Source organism: Hyla sarda, chromosome 7 (assembly GCF_029499605.1).
Source record: "Hyla sarda isolate aHylSar1 chromosome 7, aHylSar1.hap1, whole genome shotgun sequence".
Lineage (NCBI taxonomy): Eukaryota > Metazoa > Chordata > Amphibia > Anura > Hylidae > Hyla > Hyla sarda.
Window position 1 is genome coordinate 2,516,395 of NC_079195.1, and position 19,642 is coordinate 2,536,036.

The 19,642-nt window shown below is 48.3% G+C and overlaps 2 protein-coding genes across 4 annotated transcripts; one reads left to right on the forward strand and one right to left on the reverse strand.

Annotated features, from left to right (window-relative positions):
* Window positions 1–523: 523 nt before the first annotated feature.
* Window positions 524–15,470, reverse strand: CENPQ (centromere protein Q). 3 transcript variants are annotated; one of them, XM_056531090.1, is made up of 9 exons: window positions 14,794–15,470; window positions 13,102–13,190; window positions 9,590–9,644; window positions 9,395–9,506; window positions 8,783–8,854; window positions 7,434–7,563; window positions 6,998–7,111; window positions 5,558–5,626; window positions 524–2,864 (listed from the first exon to the last, which is right to left on the reverse strand). In XM_056531090.1, the coding sequence occupies exons 2-9, from the start codon at window positions 13,165–13,167 to the stop codon at window positions 2,736–2,738; spliced, it is 747 nt and encodes a 248-aa protein (XP_056387065.1). In that variant the 5' UTR covers window positions 13,168–13,190; window positions 14,794–15,470; the 3' UTR covers window positions 524–2,735. The 3 variants fall into 3 exon arrangements, with proteins under 3 accessions (XP_056387065.1, XP_056387066.1, XP_056387067.1); XM_056531091.1 differs by having other exon boundaries at window positions 14,777–14,821; XM_056531092.1 differs by lacking the exons at window positions 13,102–13,190; window positions 14,794–15,470 and adding an exon at window positions 12,931–13,069.
* LOC130282635 (uncharacterized) lies at window positions 14,819–18,965 on the forward strand. The gene is made up of 2 exons (XM_056531081.1): window positions 14,819–14,900; window positions 17,695–18,965. The coding sequence occupies exon 2, from the start codon at window positions 17,696–17,698 to the stop codon at window positions 18,572–18,574; it is 879 nt and encodes a 292-aa protein (XP_056387056.1). The 5' UTR covers window positions 14,819–14,900; window position 17,695; the 3' UTR covers window positions 18,575–18,965.
* The last annotated feature ends 677 nt before the right edge of the window (window positions 18,966–19,642 follow it).

The following is a 19,642-nucleotide window of genomic DNA, read 5'->3' on the forward strand; positions in this document are numbered from 1 at the left end:
GGACACAGATCAGGTCAGGTCAGGACACAGATCAGGTCAGGACACAGATCAGTTCAGGTCAGGACACAGATCAGGTCAGGACACAGATCTGGTGCCAGAGCCGACCCGTTCCTGCTCTATTTATACTGCCCATTCCGGCTCTGTGTGAGCTACTACAGATGAATCAGGGGCAAATAACAATGTTTATATACATATAATGAGGAATAGCGGGTGGCACCACCATATGGCTAAAAAAACAGCCCAACTGGGAGAGTGGGGGAGAAACAGGAAAAATAGGGGTGCACCTCAAAATCAGAAAACAGCTTTCCATAAATAGAACGAACAGTAGAATATTCATTGGCACTCACCAATAAAAATAAACAAACACTAGACCCCTCATGCAGGTAACAAATCAGAATATCAACACACAAAAAATATGTTTAAGAGATTCAAAAAATAATCTTTATTGATACAATGAATAAAATCATTTTATATATATATATATATATATATATATATATATATATATATATATATATGCATGTTGTACCCTGAAAAGCCAGGGACATGGAGGGACAGTATAACACTGGCACCAAAGTAAGGGCTCACATAACAGTTACACAGCAGCACATTACATAGAGTACATATAAAAAACAATATAAATTACCAAGTGGACAAAAAGGTATTGGAGCATGGGCCCTCACCACCCCGACGTTTCGCCAAAGACCGGCTTCTTCCGGAGCATGGTCAATGTGTACAATGCCCATATGGTTCGCATATTGAATACTCGGTATGGGGTCAGCTGACATCTCACAGACTGGGGATTGGTCAGTAAGATATACTTAAGGAAGGGCATTGTACACATTGATGACCTATAAAGAAAAAAACTTTATTGCTTCCTATTAAAAGACGCTGGCTCACAGCTGGACAGGGAGCAAAAACCGCAACAGCCGAAGCTGTGATCACGGGGGGATGGCGACAAGCTTGTTTTGTGGTGACCCGCTTCCTCAGGCCTCAGGCCGGAGGAAGCGGGTCTCCACGAAACGAGTTTGTCGCCATCACCTAGTGCAGCTTCGGGCTCTTGCACTGTCACAGTCACTGCCGCGACCCCTTTCCAGGAGATCCCGGGGGGCCCCAGCACTAGGATCCCCCTTGACCTATAACTTATCCCCTAGCTGCTGCAGAACATCTTATTTCACAGCAGACTATCATACAATCAGTGGGGTTGCAGCACCTGCTGTATTCATTCCCTGTCTGTGACATTGCTCAGCACAAGGCTGCATGCTGTAACCACACCTCATTCTCAGAGGTCGTGACACCACGGAGGGGGTAAGGATAGATCATAAAGACAAGATCCTGCCTCTCCTGAGACAGCAGGGGATGTTGGTGTCTTGGGAGAAAAGAAGGAGCTACTGAGACAAAATCGCACTAACAATGAGAGGACTACACAACTTCCTGTCAGGAGAGGGAGAGAGGAGTCAGGGATCTGCTGAAACGCCAACCCACTAACAAGGAGAGGACTACACAACTACCTGTCAGGAGAGAGATGCTGAGACAACACCGCACTGATAAAGAGAAAACTACACAACCAGTCCCCACCCACTGGAGATTAAACTGAATGTGAATGGAATAACTTTAGCGACAATGTGAGGGACAGATGACGATAAAGAGACATGTAAAGGGGTACTCCGCTACTCAGCGTTTGGAGCAAACTGTTCTGAATGCTGGAGCCGGCAGCTTGTGACGTCATAGCCCCGCCCCCTCATGACGTCACGCCCCACTCCCTCAATGCAAGTCTATGGGAGGGGGCGTGACAGCTGTTACACCGCCTTCCATAAACTTGCATTGAGTGTGCCGGGCGTGACTTCATGAGGGGGCGGGGCTATGATGTCACAAGCTCCTGGCGCCGGCTCCAGCGTTCTGAGCAGCGGAGTACCCCTTTAAGGTCAGGTCACTAGATGTCAGAAGTGGGCAGAATTCCCCTTTCCTGCACCACAACAATGGCTCCCAGTACTCAGATACCCCTAGGACTTACAGTAGGGTCAAATAGAATGACAAACAATCGCAAGAAAAACAAAAAAACATATAAAGCATTTATCAGAATCAGAAGAACTGGAACTGAAGATGACAGAATGGATGATGATACTAATCTTACCCTGAACACCGGACAACACTAAACTTCACTGTCCCTGCAAATATCCCTATGGAAGCCCTGGAACAACCTTCCCTAGCAGAAGAATAAAAAGGCACCAAGACCAGAGTCAACTTTATTGATATAAAATAATAGAACATTAAAAGACAAAACAACTATACTTATTTATATTACAGGGATGACCAAGCAGTGTCCCCCCGCAGCCGCTCACAGGGTGAAGACCTCCGTGTCCCCCGCAGCCACTCACAGGATGAAGCCCTCCGTGTCCCCCGCAGCCGCTCACAGGGTGAAGCCCTCCGTGTCCCCCGCAGCTGCTCATAGGGAGGAGACCTTCATGTCCCCCACAGCTGCTTACAGGGTGGAGATCTGAGTGTACTCTGTAGCCCCTTAAAGGGAGGAGATCTCCGTTTCCCCCGGGGCCGCTCCCAGGGTGGAGATCTCCGTGTCCCCCCGGTGCCGCTCACAGGGTGGAGATCTCCGTGTCCCCCCGGTGCCGCTCACAGGGTGGAGATCTCAGTGTACTCTGTAGCCCCTTACAGGGTTGAAATCTGTGTACTCTGTAGCCCCTTACAGGGTGGAGATCTCCGTGTCCCCCCGGTGCCGCTCACAGGGTGGAGATCTCCGTGTAGCACATCGGGAGAAGAGTCTGCAGGTTTTTGTAGACGGGGTTTCCCTGGACCTGAGTGAGCTCCTTCAGGATTAATTCAGGGTTCTGTAGCTTTCTAACCCGATCCTGGAGAGAAAAGAGCAAAGAGCAGATGATGTGAATAAAATCTTCAGTAAAATTAAACGTTCCACCGCCTAATATCACCGATCTCAGACAAACTGATATATAACACAAACTTACCGTGCAAGTTATGCTAGAAAATCCTGAAATGGGCCTCTCTCATTACAACTCCTTTTTGGTGTTACACTCTTTATGGTAAATAAAAAAATCTTTCTAATGCACTTTGTTTAAAAAAGAATAAATGTTTTCTATGTTTTATTTGTGTTTGAAAAAGCTGCCACTAGGCGTCTCCCTACTTGTCCAGAGCACATTCCCCCCCCCCCCCCCCCATCTCTTGCACAGACTTTGGACTCCTGCTGGCCTGGCAGAAGTCCAAAATCAAGAAATGCTATGGGGGCGGTGCAGCCTTAGCCAGTCATAGCTCATCTCACACTGAACTGCTCTGGGCTGTGTGTAGCAGAGTGAGGGAGGAAGTTCTCCCCTTTATGGCTTCAGAAGATGTCACGCCTGCTGGGGAACACCCCTTCCTAGTCTGTGGAGCTCACTGAGACTGAGCAGAAAATACAAAGTAATATAAAGGTAGAAAACTAAAAAATAATAAAAATAAAGGCAGGGGGGGTGGGGTGGTTTATCATGATGGGGGCAGTGACCAGGGAGGATTATAACATTTAACAAGATGAGGACAGGTACTCATTAAAAATCGGTTGTCTGGGATTAGGGACGGTGCCTCTTCATGGGCTGTATATGATACTGCAGCTCATCACTCTCATCAGTGTTTCCCAACCAGGGTGTCTCGACTATGGCAAAACTACAACTCCCAGCATGCCCAGACTGCCAAAAGGCACTCCATGGGTACTTATTTGCACAAGGCTTCTAAAGCGCCTAGAAACAGGTATAAGCTATATGTATGGACCAATGTTTCCCAACCAGGATGCCTCCAGCTGTTGCAAAACTACAACTCCCAGCATGCCCGGACAGCCAAAGGCTGTCCGGGCATGCTGGGAGTTGTAGCTTTGCAACAGCTGGAGGCACCCTGGTTGGGAAACACTGGTATGGACTGTGACTAAAATGTGTAGGATTAGAGCATCCGCTATTGGCGTTACCAGAATTTTAATTAACCTCCCTAGCGGTACGATTCCGTCTGGAAATTTGTACCAAAAGCGGTACAATTTTTTGCATTGAAATTCCACATCTCCCCCCCGTCACATTCCCCCTCCCTTGTCACATTTCCCCCCCCATATCACATTCCCCCCCTGTCACATTCCCCCCCCTTGTTGCATTCTCCCCCCCCCCCCTGTCACATTCATCCCCCCTGTTACACTCTCCCCCCCCGTCACATTCATCCCCCCTGTCACATTCCCCCCTTGTTACATTCTCCCCCCCCCCCCTTGTTACCTTCTCCCCCCTCCATGTTACATTCCACTCCCCCCCTGTCACATCCCCCCTTTGTCACATTCCTCCCCCGTCACATCCCCCCCCCCTTGTCACATTCTCCCCTCTGTCACATTCCCCCCTTGTCACATTCCCCCCCCCCCCTTGTTACATTCCCCCCTATGTCACATTCCCCCCCCCCCCCCCCTCTTGTTACATTCCCCCCTCTGTCACATTCCCCCCTCTGTCACCTTCTTGTCCTGCAGCAAATACATTAGGTTTGCCGGCAGATTTCAAACCTAGTGTATTTGCTGCAGAACAAGCCCTTTCCCCTTCAGCCAATCACAGGCTTTACACCACTGCGGCCTGTGATTGGCTGAAAAGGGAAAGGTCCTGTAAGATGAATAGATCAGTGAACAGAGCGCACGGAGGGGAACGACATCTTCAGGGACCGGGACTAGGTGAGCAAAAGGTTTTTTTATTTTCTTCCTTCTTACTTTTACACTTAGTTCAGGGTTTTCTACCAGGGGGCCTCCAGCTGTTGTGAAACTACTGCTCCCAGCATGCCCGGACAGCCTTTGGCTGTCCGGGCATGCTGAGAGTTGTAGTTTTGCAACATCTGGAGGCCCCCTGGTTGAGAAACACTGACTTTTAGTATATGTCTTTACCTGCTCTGGCCGGCCCCCACAACGGGAGCCGACCCGAGCAGATAATCACATATTTTCCCGGGGGCTGCATCACTACATCGTAAAAAGCAAAAATCGCGATTTGATTGCTTTTGCGATATACTGTGCAGCCCGCACAGCAACTCTGCAATTCTACCCCGAGCGTGACTCGGGGTTACCGCTTCTAGCAGCGAAAATTAACCCCGAGTCACACTCGGGAATACCGCTAGGCTGGTTAATTAATTTTATTAATTGGGAAATGCAGATAGACGACAGTGCAGGTGATGGAGTCTGGAGCGGATGTGCAGCCCCAGGTGATTTGTACAGTGACCTGCCCCGAATTCTGCCGCTCCCCTGGTCCCCGGCTGGTCTTGGTTTGATGTGCCATGTGACTACTGCAGCCAATCACAGTCCTCAGTGGTCACATAATCATTGGAAGTACAAGGCACGGCCTGAAGACCGGAGAGGTCTCGGACACAGGAGCGGCAGAAGTGGTGAGTATTATTTTTTTTTTTCGGCTGTCGAAATCGCTCTCACAATATTCTCTCACAGTTTGAGACATTATTTTTAATTTTCTGGCCCAAATTTCCTGTACGATCATGGCTGAATCTATCTGCAGCAACAAAAAGGTTATATCTTCAGATACGGTCAGGTCCTAGATACCTGCATTGTAGGAGCCTGGAAGGTGGTCGGTGGAAGCTGCAGGGGGTCCGTATTCGATAAGGTCTCCTCCTATAAATAAAGGCATAAGAAAAATGCAGAGACCGACAAGAATCCTAAGAATCAGCGCTGCGCAGGAACGACCCGACACCCATGAGGTTCAGGAAGGGTTAAAGGGGTTCTCTGCCCCTAGACATCTTATCCCCTATCAAAAGGATAAGGGATAAGATGTCTGATCACGGGGGTCTATTAAAAAATCTTAATCCTTTCAGTACTTATGAGCTTCTGAAGTTAAGGTTGTTCTTTTCTGTCTACGTAATCTCTGATGACACCTGTCTCGGGAACCGCTCAGTTTAGAAGAGGTTTGCTATGGGGTTTTGCTTCTAAACTGGGCGTTTCCCGAGACACGTGTCATCAGAGAGCACTTAGACAGAAAAGAACAACATTAACTTCAGAAGCTCATAAGTACTGAAAGGATTAAGATTTTTTAATAGAAGTCATTTACAAATCTGTTTAACTTTCTGGAGCCAGTTGATATATATATATATATATATATATATATATATATAAAAGTTTTTTCCTGGATAACCCCTTTAAGAAAGTCGGGTGCAGCGCCGGAGGCTCGTGATGTCATAGCTACACCCCGCTCGTGACGTCGCGGCCAAGTCCCCTCAATGCAAGTCTATGGGAGGGGGCGTGACGGTACGAGCGGGGTGCAGCTATGACATCACGAGCCTCCGCCCAGCATCCCCAGTCATCCAGCACGGAGCCAAGTTAGCTCTGTGCAACGGATGTCTGGTGCCGCAGCCAAGATCGTGGGGGGGAACCCCCACGATCAGACATCTTATTCCCTATCCTTTGGATAGGGGATAAGATGTCTGGGGGAGGAGTACCCCTTTAAGGGTGGGTTCACACCATGTTTTTGCAATACAGTTCCCGTATACGTTTTTAATTTGAAACCGTACGGAACCGTATTTCAAACTGTATGCATTGACTCTTCATTGAAAACCGTATGCCAAAAGATGCAGCAGGTTGTGTCCGTTTTGCCCTTTTTTTTTCCCCTGTACCAAAAACCAAAGCCTACCACGGTTTATGGTCCGGGTGTCAATAGGTAAGTTTTTTACTTTGCAGTTTTTTATCTTGGAATTTCAATCAAACAAGTGAAACTTTATTCATAATGGAGTGAAAAGTTAAAAAGGTATATGGATGCAAACGGACATCATTTTTCAAACCGTATACGGGTTAAAATTTATACACACGTTTTGATACAGTTTAGTCCGGTTTTGAGGAATCCATTTTTTATTCAAAAACCTGATACGGGAAGTGTACTGCAAAAACGTTGTGTGAACCCGGCCTAATCTAGGAATTTTGTAAAAAAAAAATTTCAAGACACAACGTTTGATCCCTGATGCATCCGTAACCCCCCATAGTGATGGTACTTACCAGAGAGGAGGACATGTCTGCTGCTTGTTCCCTCAGGGTCTCCATCTTCTCTTCCAGCGACGCTGTGGACTCTTCCATCTCTTTCGCGGCCTCCACAGCTTCTTCTATATCTTGCTGGGGAAAAAGTAAAAAATACAAATGTTAAAGGGGTATCCCGGCCGTAGACATCTTATCCTCTATCCAAAAGATGTCTGACTGCTGGGGGGGGGGGGGCCGCAGTTAAGACCGTGCAGCACCCGGCATTCTGTGTTTCCGGGACTGGAGACGCGATGTCACACCACGCCCCCTCCCATAGACGTGAATGGAGGGGGGAGTGCGTGACGTCACGTCTCCTGTCCCAGAAACACAGAGAATGCAGGGTGCTGCACGGAGATGGCAGTCCCATACACTAATGCCGATCCAGACCCCCATATCACTTATCAGAGGTGGCACTTACATTCAGCAGCTCCAGAGTTTCCTCGTACTCGGCCATCTTGCGCTTCTCTTCCTGGATGTCCCTCTCCAGGTTCTTCAGTTTGCCCAGTTTGGTTGCAGGGACTCTCATGTCCTTACAGAGCTGGAGGAGCCTGAACCAAGCAACAAACAGGGAAGACTCAACAGGGGATGGCTCAACAGGGGACCGACTCGACAGGGGACCGACTCGACAGGGGACCGACTCGACAGGGGACCGACTCGACAGGGGACCGACTCGACAGGGGACCGACTCGACAGGGGACCGACTCAACAGGGGATGGCTCGACAGGGGACCGACTCGACAGGGGACCGACTCGACAGGGGACCGACTCGACAGGGGACCGACTCGACAGGGGACCGACTCGACAGGGGACCGACTCGACAGGGGACCGACTCGACAGGGGACCGACTCGACAGGGGACGACTCAACAGGGGACGACTCAACAGGGGACGACTCAATCCCGGCGAGAAGAGACCACCCCCCCCCCCCCCACCCCCAACACACCCTATTTATACAAAGACATAAAAGAGATTAGACATCTACATAGATGAGTGTCAGATCAGATCTCTATGGCCGGACACCCAGAGCTGACGATTATAGGCTCAGGTCCAACAACTACAACTCTACATGCTGAGAGTTGTAGTTTTGCAAACGCAGAAGAACTGGGGCCATCAGAGATGGTGTCAGCCATGGGGGTCCAATCTGAGATGGTGTCAGCCATGGGGGGTCCAATCTGAGATGGGGTCAGCCATGGGGGGTCCAATCTGAGATGGGGTCAGCCATGGGGGTCCAATCTGAGATGGGGTCAGCCATGGGGGTCCAATCTGAGATGGGGTCAGCCATGGGGGTCCAATCTGAGATGGGGTCAGCCATGGGGGTCCAATCTGAGATGGGGTCAGCCATGGGGGTCCAATCTGAGATGGGGTCAGCCATGGGGGTCCAATCTGAGATGGGGTCAGCCATGGGGGTCCAATCTGAGATGGGGTCAGCCATGGGGGTCCAATCTGAGATGGGGTCAGCCATGGGGGTCCAATCTGAGATGGTGTCAGCCATGGGGTCCAATCTGATATGGTGTCAGCCATGGGGGTCCATCTGAGATGGTGTCAGCCATGGGGGTCCAATCTGAGATGGTGTCAGCCATGGGGCAGTGTCCCACCACCTGTTGCTAAACTACAACTCCCATCATGCCCCTACAGTCTGGAAAGGTTGTAGTCTTGCAACAGCTGGAGACTTTTAAGTAGCTCTATGGCTGACATAGTAAATGTGAGGTGATTACTAGAAATGTAAGAATGGAGGAGAGGATGACATTTCAGGGTGCACAGCGGGGATACCTTTTCTTGAGGACAGACAGGTGGCCTTGTATGGATTCAAAGGATGGCACTTTTTTCTTGCTCAGCACCGACCTAGGACACAAAAAATATAAAATAAACTATATATATATAAAAAAAAACAACAACAACAATAATATAATAATAATAATAATAAAATTATAATTAAATAATAATAAAATAAAAAATAAAAAAAATGTAATAAAATGATAAAATTTTATAATAAAATAATAATAATAAAAATAATTAAAAAATTATAATAATATATTAATAAAATAAAAAAATAAAATAATATAATAATAAAATGATAATAATAATAATATGTACATCGTATATACTCGCTCCTGAGCGACCCCTGGTGTATGGGACCAACACTCCTGTACTGTGGGGTCCTCGACAGAACAGTGCTTTCCAACCAGTGTGCCTCCATCTGTTGCAAAACTATAACTCCCAGCATGCCCGGACAGCCTTTGGGTGTCCGGACATGCTGGAAGTTGTAGTTTTGCAACAGCTGGAGGACAAAAAAAACTCATTCACTGTACATTGTCCTGAAACCAACCAGCAGAGAGAAAGCGTCACAATAACCATGGATCGCGGTCGTATATTATAACTTACAGCATGGCGGTGTTAATGCAGCTCTCTACCAGCTGGAGGACCTCCGCCTGCAGGGGGCCGGCGTTCTTCCCTTTCATCAGCCGCATCACTGCGCCCTCAGGAGAACTGGGCCCTGTGCACAGAGGACACGGGGTGAGGGTTCGTACGGGACGGTCATAACTGCGCCCTAGATATAAATAATAACCCGCCACTCACGTGCTCTTTTCCCGGACGTCTGTTCTCCGGAGTTTCGCTTCTTACGTTTCCGTACCTGCGTAGAGAAAATGAATGGTTGATCACTAATCCCTCCATTAGAGGGGCGCTGTGTGCGACATCAGCAGAGACCCTGACAGTGGTGTAAAGGGAGCAGCGCCCTCTGCAGGCCACAAGACAATATAAAGGAGGGGCCTCCATATACCTCACCTGGGCCTGTGTATATCGCCGCAAAAAGCAACTGCGATACAGAGAAGTATCCAGGATTAGAGAAAACAGCGCCACCCCTGTCCTCAGGTTGTGTGTGGTATTACAACTCGGCTCTATTGCCTTCAATGGAACTTACCTGCAATAACACACGCTGTGTTTGGAAAGCAGCTATGTTTTCTCTAACCCTGGAGAACCCCTTTAAATTAACCGGTTCAATTACAGTCAGTTCCGCATAATTGGTGGCCAAGGGCGGATCTCTTATGTACCCGTCATACCTGTACAGTTACAAGAATAAGTAAGTGAACCCTTTAGAATGTTATTGATTTCTCCATTAGTCACCAATACAATGTGATCTGATTTCTAAGTCACAATTATATAGTACAACTAAACTTACACAGTTGTGTTCTTTTTGCCTTCGGTTGAGTAAACATCCACAGTGCAGGGGGGGGGGGGGGGGGGGGGATTAGTAAGTGAACCCTTTAGAATATTATTGATTTCTCCTATAGTCACCAATACAACGTGATCTGATTTCTAAGTTGCAATCATATAGTACAACTAAACTTACACAGTTGTATTCTTCCTGACTTCAGTTGCGTAAACATTCACAGTGCAGGGGGAAAAAGTAATTGAACCCTTTAGAATGTTATTGATTTCTCCATTAGTCACGAACACAATGTGATCTGATTTCTAAGTCGCAATTATATTGTACAACTAAACTTATACAGTTGTATTCTTCTTGCCTTCGATTGAGTAAACATCCACAGTGCTGGGGGGGAATAAGTAAGTGAACCCTTTAGAATGTTATTTAATTCTCCATTAGTCACGAATACAATGTGATCTGATTTATTTCTAAGTCACAATTATATAATACCACTAAACCTACACAGTTGTATTCTTCTTGCTTTCGGTTGAGTAAACATCCACAGTGCAGGGGGGGGGGGGGGGGGAGTGAACCCTTTAGAATGTTATTGATTTCTCCATTAGTCACGAATACAATGTGATCTGATTTCTAAGTCACAATTATATTGCACCACTAAACTTGCACAGTTGTATTCTTCTTGCCTTCGGTTGAGTAAACATTCACAGTGCAGGGGGGGGGAGAATGTAAGTGAACCCTTTAGAATGTTATTGATGTCACCATTAGAAATCAGATTACATTGTATTTGTGACTAATGGTGACATCAATAATATTCTAAAGGGTTCACTTACTCCCCCCCTGCACTGTGGATGTTTACTCAAACAAAGGCAAGAAGAATAAAACTCTAAGTTTAGTGGTGCTATATAATTGTGACTTAGAAATGGGATCACATTGTATTTGTGACTAAGTGACAATTATAAAGTACCACTAAACTTACACAGTTGTATTCTTCTTGCCTTTGGTTGCGTAAACATCCACAGTGGTAGAGAAGATATCCCAAAAGGTAGGATCCCAGCACTTCCAATCCAAGGCTCAGATTTTTTTTTTTAAACATATCGGCTTTATTTATCCTTGTTAAAAATATATAGAGGTGCCATAAAAATAGAAAAAACTGACGCGTTTCGGTAGGCAACCCAAGACATGAACAGTTACCAGATAAAACACCAAATAAAAGGAAAAATATCCCCAAGTATGGTCACTCCCACTTTCCTTCTACTGGATGAAAAATCCACTGCATTCCCTGGATTCCCTGTGATTAAAGGGGTACTCCACTGCCCCAGCGTCCGGAACATTTAATTCCGAACACTGGGTGCGGGGGTCATGACATCATGGACACACCTCCTCGTGACATCACACCACACCCCCTCAATGCAAGTCAATGGGAGGGGGCGTGACTGCCGTCACGCCCCCTCCCATAGACTTGCATTGAGGGGGCGTGGCGTCATTAAAGGGGTATTCCAGGCAAAAACCTTTTTATATATATATATATATATATATATATATATATATATATATATATATCTCAACTGGCTCCGGAAAGTTAAACAGATTTGTAAATTACTTCTATAAAAAAATCTTAATCCTTCCAATAGTTATTAGCTTCTGAAGTTTTCTGTCTAACTGCTCAATGATGATGTCACGTCCCGGGAGCTGTGCATGATGGGAGAATATCCCCATAGGAACTGGACAGCTCCTGGGACGTGAGTCATCAGAGAGCAGTTAGACAGAAAACAACAACTCAACTTCAGAAGCTAATAACTATTGGAAGGATTAAGATTTTTTAATAGAAGTAATTTACAAATCTGTTTTACTTTCCGGAGCCAGTTGATATATAAAAAAAAGTTTTGGCCTGGAATACCCCTTTAACTCAAAGATGCAATACACCAATACACAGAAATACATTCATTATAATATCATTATGGTTAGCGAATGCTATATATATATAATTCTATATTCTTATAGTAACATTGTAAACGAGCTGCTCAAACAGATGAGGGGGGGGAAATAAAAATATTTAAAAAATAAATAAAAAATGATAAACCTCAGAAAAATACCACATTGAGGAAATATATGTAAACAAATATAGGAGACAAATATGAGACAAATTAATAGAAATGGTGAGAAGTGAAGGGAAAAAAACGGACTTGTAGCGCAATCCACTTAGACATCAATTAAAGGGGTATTCCAGGAAAACTTTTTTTTATATATAATCAACTGGCTCCAGAAAGTTAAACAGATTTGCAAATTACTTCTATTAAAAAAATCTTTAATCCTTTCAGTACTTATGAGCTTCTGAAGTTAAGGTTGTTCTTTTCTGTCTGAATCCTCTCTGATGACACGTGTCTAGGGAAACGCCCAGTTTTGCAGCAAATCCCCATAGCAAACCTCTTCTAAAATGGGCGTTTCCCGAGACAGGTGTCATCAGAGAGGATTTAGACAGAAAAGAACAACCTTAACTTCAGAAGCTTATAAGTACTGAAAGGATTAAGATTTTTAATAGAAGTAATTTACAAATCTGTTTAACTTTCTGGAGCCAGTTGATATATATATATATATATATATATATATATATATATATATATAAGTTTTTTCCTGGAATACCCCTTTAAAGATAAGATTCTTCTTTATTACAGCCAACAACAACACGTTTCGAGGCTACAACGCCTCTTCATCAGGTAGATAGGCTTGCATGTATACACTGTAAAAACATCTGTACTTATAAAAGGCTTTTGGTGCCAAGGGGTGAAAAAGTACCGCTTTCCTTGGATTTGGACTCTATCTAGCCTTTGGCTGTCCAGGCATGCTGGGAGTTGTAGTTTTGCAACATCTGGAGGCATGCTGGTTGGGAAACACTGCGTTATATGTAGGATAATGTTTACACTCTTACGCTGATATTGCCGCTCGGCTTCGTGGTCACAAAAGTGACTTTGGCGCTTCGCGGTTTAGGAGGCATCTCCGTCAGAGCACCCGGACCGCCTGGAGGAGAAACAGAAATGATACAAAGTATTATAGATGAAACATCACAGGAACAACCCACCGATCCACTGCGGGGGACCCCTATACACCGCACCGGGGCGGGGGACCCCTATACACCGGGCGGGGGGACCCCTATACACTGCACCGGGCGGGGGACCCCTATACACAGCACCGGGCGGGGGGCCCCTATACACTGCACCGGGCGGGGGAACCCTATACACTGCACCGGGCGGGGGACCCCTATACACTGCACCGGGCGGGGGACCCCTATACACTGCACCGGGCGGGGGACCCCTATACACTGCACCGGGCGGGGACCCCTATACACTGCACCGGGCGGGGGACCCCTATACACAGCACCGGGCGGGGGACCCCTATACACCGCACCGGGCGGGGGACCCCTATACACCGCACCGGGCGGGGGACCCCTATACACCGCACCGGGCGGGGGCCCCCCTATACACCGCACCGGGCGGGGGCCCCTATACACCGCACCGGGCGGGGGACTCCTATACACCGCGCCGGGCGGGGGACTCCTATACACCGCGCCGGGCGGGGGACCCCCTATACACCGCACCGGGCGGGGGGACCCCTATACACCGCACCGGGCGGGGGGACCCCTATACACCGCACCGGGCGGGGGAGCCCTATACACCGCACCGGGCGGGGGTCCCCTATACACCGCACCGGGCGGGGGACCCCTATACACCGCACCGGGCGGGGGACCCCTATACACCGCACCGGGCGGGGGCCCCCCTATACACCGCACCGGGCGGGGGCCCCTATACACCGCACCGGGCGGGGGACCCCTATACACCGCGCCGGGCGGGGGACTCCTATACACCGCGCCGGGCGGGGGACTCCTATACACTGCGCCGGGCGGGGGACCCCCTATACACCGCACCGGGCGGGGGGACCCCTATACACCGCATCGGGCGGGGGGACCCCTATACACCGCACCGGGCGGGGGAGCCCTATACACCGCACCGGGCGGGGGTCCCCTATACACCGGACCAGGGCGGGGGGCCCCCTATACACCGCACCGGGCGGGGGGACCCCTATACACCGCACCGGGCGGGGGGACCCCTATACACCGCACCGGGCGGGGGGACCCCTATACACCGCACCGGGCGGGGGAACCCTATACACCGCACCGGGCGGGGGGACCCTATACACTGCACCGGGCGGGGGGACCCCTATACACCGCACCGGGCGGGGGGACCCCTATACACCGCACCGGGCGGGGGCCCCCTATACACCGGACCAGGGCGGGGGGCCCCCTATACACCGGACCAGGGCGGGGGGCCCCCTATACACCGCACCGGGCGGGGGGACCCCTATACACCGCACCGGGCGGGGGGACCCCTATACACCGCACCGGGCGGGGGCCCCCTATACACCGCACCGGGCGGGGGGCCCCTATACACCGCACCGGGCGGGGGCCCCTATACACCGCACCGGGCGGGGGCCCCTATACACCGCACCGGGCGGGGGCCCCTCCTAGCGCCGCGGACTATGTTGGTGATATGTAAATGTTTATAATAGAGGGGAGCACACTGCCGGTACCGCGCCGTCTGATCACATACACACTGATCGTATTTACCGCCCGGACAGCTGGTGCGCAGGCACTTCCGGGTTGTGTATCCTCTCCCTCATCCGGCTGCTACAAGAGCGCGGGTCATTGGTTCCGGGAGGAGGCGGGAGCGGCAGGTGAGGCGGGGTCATCATTATCTGCCCCACAAGAGGTGACCGCGGGGGTGCTGGTGCTTGTAGTACCACAGGTAGAAAGGAGGAGAAGCTTCTGCAGGGATGTTCTGTCTATAGGACGGGACCTTGTACGGAGTCAGGACGAATTATCCACGTGATCACCAACCAATCACAGCTCAGCTTTCATTTCTCATGGGGCTGTGGTAAGATGTGATTGGTCGAGTCTGTCCGGGACAAAAATCTCCTCAGAATTCAAGAGGATTTCAGATTTTAACCCCTTCAGGACGCAGCAGTTTTGGGACCTTGAGATCGCAGTGAATTTCCATTTTGGCGTTTCCATTTATTTATTTTTTTCGTCTTTTTTCACTTTTCTCCCTACAGACCCCTATGAGACTTGTTATATGCTTGTAATGACATCATCTTACCACAAAACCGAAAAAATTACTGAAAAAGAAAAACAACATTGATTACTTTTAATTGTTTTTTTCCTGGCTTTGAAGTGACAAAAATCAGCACTTCCGGACTATTATTGCGGTGTTAGTGCGTAGCGTTGTGCAGTGAAATCGTCGCTCTTCTAGTATGGTCTACCTGAGGCAGACAGTATAAGAAGAGGACAGATCAGACGGCACAGTTGAGGTAAGTAGGAGACCTCCCGATGCCGTTTTTTTTTCTCATCAGGCATCAGGCCCTGCGATCTCCCTGCTGGGTTCCGATGAGCCCTCCCCCCCCCCCCCCCCCAAACCCACCGGCGCCTGTCACTGTTACCTGATCGGCAATGATCACAGTGTCTAAAGGGGTACGCCGCTGCTCAGCATTTGGAACAAACTGTTCCGAACGCAGGAGCCAGTGTGAGGTGAAAAATTCAAACTCGTGAAAAAATCAGACCGCCCCTCCCCTTCGCTCTCCGAAGTTTGCCAAAGCTTTTTCACAGGTTTGAATTTTTCACCTCACACCGGCGCCGGGAGCTTGTGACATCATAGCACCTCCCCCTCATGATGTCACGCATCGCCCCCTCAATGCAAGTCTATGGGAGGGGTCGACACGCTGCATTTAGAAGGAGAGAAAGAGCCCCGTATGGGAGATCCCGGGAGGGCCCAGTGGTCGTTTCCCCGCAATCTTGACACTTATCCCCTTGTAGCCCGGAGAACCTCATTAAAGCGGTTAGACAGGATTAGGCTTGGTTCACACCATGTTTTTGCCGTACTGTTTTTAGTCAGTTTTTCTAAAGAAAACCATATGGCAAAAAAAATGTATGGGAAAAAGTGAACTGTATGCGTTTTTAAACCGTATGCTGTTTTCAAAAGTGCATACGGTTCCGTCATTATAAAAAAATAAAATAAAAAAAACGTACGTTTTTGAAAATGTTGTCCATTTTTAATGGGAGGGGTGTCGGCTGGGGACTTTAGGATGCAAATGCGCATGTGCAAAGTAAAAACCACATATGTTTTTTTTTTAACATAGACGTCAATAGGAAATGCACATGTATACGGTTCTATATGGGAAACCGTATACGGTTTTTACTTTGTACATGCATTCTTATAAGTCCCCACCCAATACCCCTCCCATTAAAAATTGACAACATTTTCAAAAACGTATGTGTTTTTTTGTTGTTTTTTTTATAAAAACGGACAGAATTGTATGTGCTTTTAAAAACAGTATACGGTTTAAAAATGCATATGGTTTTTTTTGCCATACGGTTTTCTTTAGAAAAACTGATTGAAAACAGTATGGCAAAAAACATGATGTGAACCCAGCCTTAGAAAAACTGAGCTGATTTATTTTCAAAACAGCGTCCCCCCATGTCCTCAGGTTGTGTGGGGTATTTCAGCTCAGTTCCATATATATATATATATATATATATATAGGTGAATAGAGTAAAGTTTTGATACCACACACAATCTGAGGACAGGGGTAATGCTGTTTTTTGGGAGAGATCATCCCACTTTTTCTTTAAATGGGCACTGTCACTTATGTACTACAATATATCTCTAATATAGATCCATTCATTTTTTTAAATTAAAATAGTTTATTTTAATTTTGAAAACCGGTCACCAGGGGGTCTCCCTCCTAATGGCCGACTGTAGGCTGGCATGACGTCATGCTTGAATTCGGACCGATGTTGGCCAGGCAATTGGTCCTAATTCATTCAGCCTGCGCTCGCTTCCTGCCTGTCAATCAGACAGGCGGGAGAGAGCGCATTGGCTTCCTGGCCTCACACGCCTGCCCCGCCTTCCGGCATTTGCACGCCACTGCTGCTGCCTCAGAACTCTGCACTAGGGTATGTCTTTGGGAGAGCGGGGTTCGGGGTTTTCAACATGGGGGGAGGGGGACGGGGTAACACCGCTGCCATGGCCCTAACTTGTTTTCAACACAGGGTGCCTCCAGCTGTTTCACCACTACAACTCCCAGCATGCCCTGACAGCCAATAGATGTCAGGGAAAGCTGGGAGTTGTAGTGGTGAAACAGCTGGAGGCACCCTGTACAGGTGAACTAAGGGCGGAAGTCGGCCCCCCAGCAGGCATCAGTGACGTCGCGCCTGCTGGGGTAGTCTGCCTGGTAAGTGAGCACACTAACAGGCAGACAAAAAGGCATTTTTAATATAGTAAAAAAAAAATTTAAAGGCAGGGAGGGGGTTAGGAATAGATGGGCAATAGGCAGGGACAGAAAAAAAAAAAGGATGGTGGGAGCTACTCTTTAACTAACTCAATGCTTATTAGTTCCAATAGATATTCCCACCCTGTTCATCAGTTTTTACTCTTTTTTACAATCACTTTATTACCAACCTTATCCCCTATAGGATGCCGTCCTGTATTGTTGAGGGGTGCACATATTCCTGGAAGAAGAAAGATCCCGACATCATTATTCACACCTTCCCCCGGGACCTGGAAAGCATCAAGAGATGGCTCCTTCAGACAAAACAGGATTTTGGGGACATTGAAGAATTTAGTAGAAAAATTCTGGAGGGCACCAAGGGGGCATACCGCGTCTGTTCGCAGCACTTTACGTCCGACAGCTATGAAACCAGAGGCTTCATGACCTGGTTAAAGAAGGGAGCCATTCCCACTATTTTTCCTGACATTGCCGCGAGGCACAAAAGTGCAAAAGAAACAACAAAAAGAAGGAAAATCAACCCCACGTTTATAAACTACGGAAGTGTTCCTGGGGTCGGGTATGGACCGGCAGCCGCTGTGTGGCACCTGACTTCTGTAGCTGCGCTATCGGCACATAACTTTATTCCACCCATAGCTGGCGGTGAGAGGGACGTCCAAGACATGTGCACACTTACAGCCGGGGGGCGTCTGGATTTTCATCATCGGAGCCCTTCTTTGTACTCAGAACATCGAAGTGTCAGAGGACACAATATCCCAGGAGAGAGAAAAACAAAGCCGTACGGGCCGAGACCAACAGGAAGAACAGGACTTTACTCAGGACCGATTCACCAGGCGACAAATACTGAACCTTTTCTAGGGACATCGAATAAAAGAGTCCAAGCTGACCGGAGAAAGAGATGCAACAGTGTAGGGATCCAGTGCAACCCGGAGGACCTGCCCGCCATAAGACGTGAGAGTCAGCGCTACCCACTTCGGATCTCTTTAAGGAAGTTTGATGTCCTCATTTGGGCTGACCCTTTCGGAAAAACGCCCTGTGCTCATCCAGGAGCCCTGGATTTAAGTTAGGCAGGTTCTCAAATGAGGATTATTTGTTCATCAGCTGCTTAAAGGGTAACTCCGGTGTTGGTCTGGTTGCAGGATACCTGTTTAAATCTACCAGCAACTTCATAGCCCAAGACTTAAATGAGTAGGATATGGGTTTGCCAGAATCAAATCTGGGAAATCCCTATCCTGGTTGCTTAAAGGGGTACTCTGCCCCTAGACATCTTATCCCCTATCAAAATGATAGGGGATAAGATGTCTGATCTCGGGGTCCCCCCGCTCTGGACCCCCGCAATCTTGGCTGCGGCACCCCAGACATCTGGTTCACGGAGCGAACTTCGGATCTGGTTAACGGAGAGAACTCCGTGCCGGATGACTGGTGATGCGGGTCGGAGGCACTGACGTCACAATCGTGCCCCCTTAATGCAAATCTATGGGAGGGGGCGTGACGGCCATCACGCCCCCTCCCATAGACTTACATTAAGGGGGCGTGGCGCAACAGTGACGTGACGAGCCTCCGGCGCTGCATCCGACGCTCTAAACAAACGTTGGGTGCAGCAGGGAGATCCCCGGGGACCCCCACGATCAGACATCTTAGGAAGGAATTTTTACCTCTAGTATGAGGGTTTTTTGCCTTCCTCTGGATCAACTCAGTAGGGACTTATTAGGGGCATAGGTTGAACCTGATGGACTCTGGTCTTTTTTTCAACCTTATGAACTATGTTACTATGTTACACTGCCCCTCCACCATGACAGCCACTAGACTGGCCCACACATTGCCCCTCCACCATAAGAGTTGTCAGCGGCAAGATGTGGTGACAGAGGTATAAGGAATGGCGTCACAGCGGGTCGTAGCAGTGGGCCTCACAGCGGGTCGTAGCGTTGCATCTTGTATGACATTACAAATAACTTTATTGACTTAGAATTACAGTAATAGATACAAATAAATGTCTGGAAAACACATCTGAAATGTTAGGGGTATAAAGGTAATCTTTCATTAAATTCGGGGTAACACAGAAAATGTACAAGATCAAAACAGTTCAACAATTCCTTGCTACCTGCAGCCATGATGGGGGAGATTACTGCATGAAC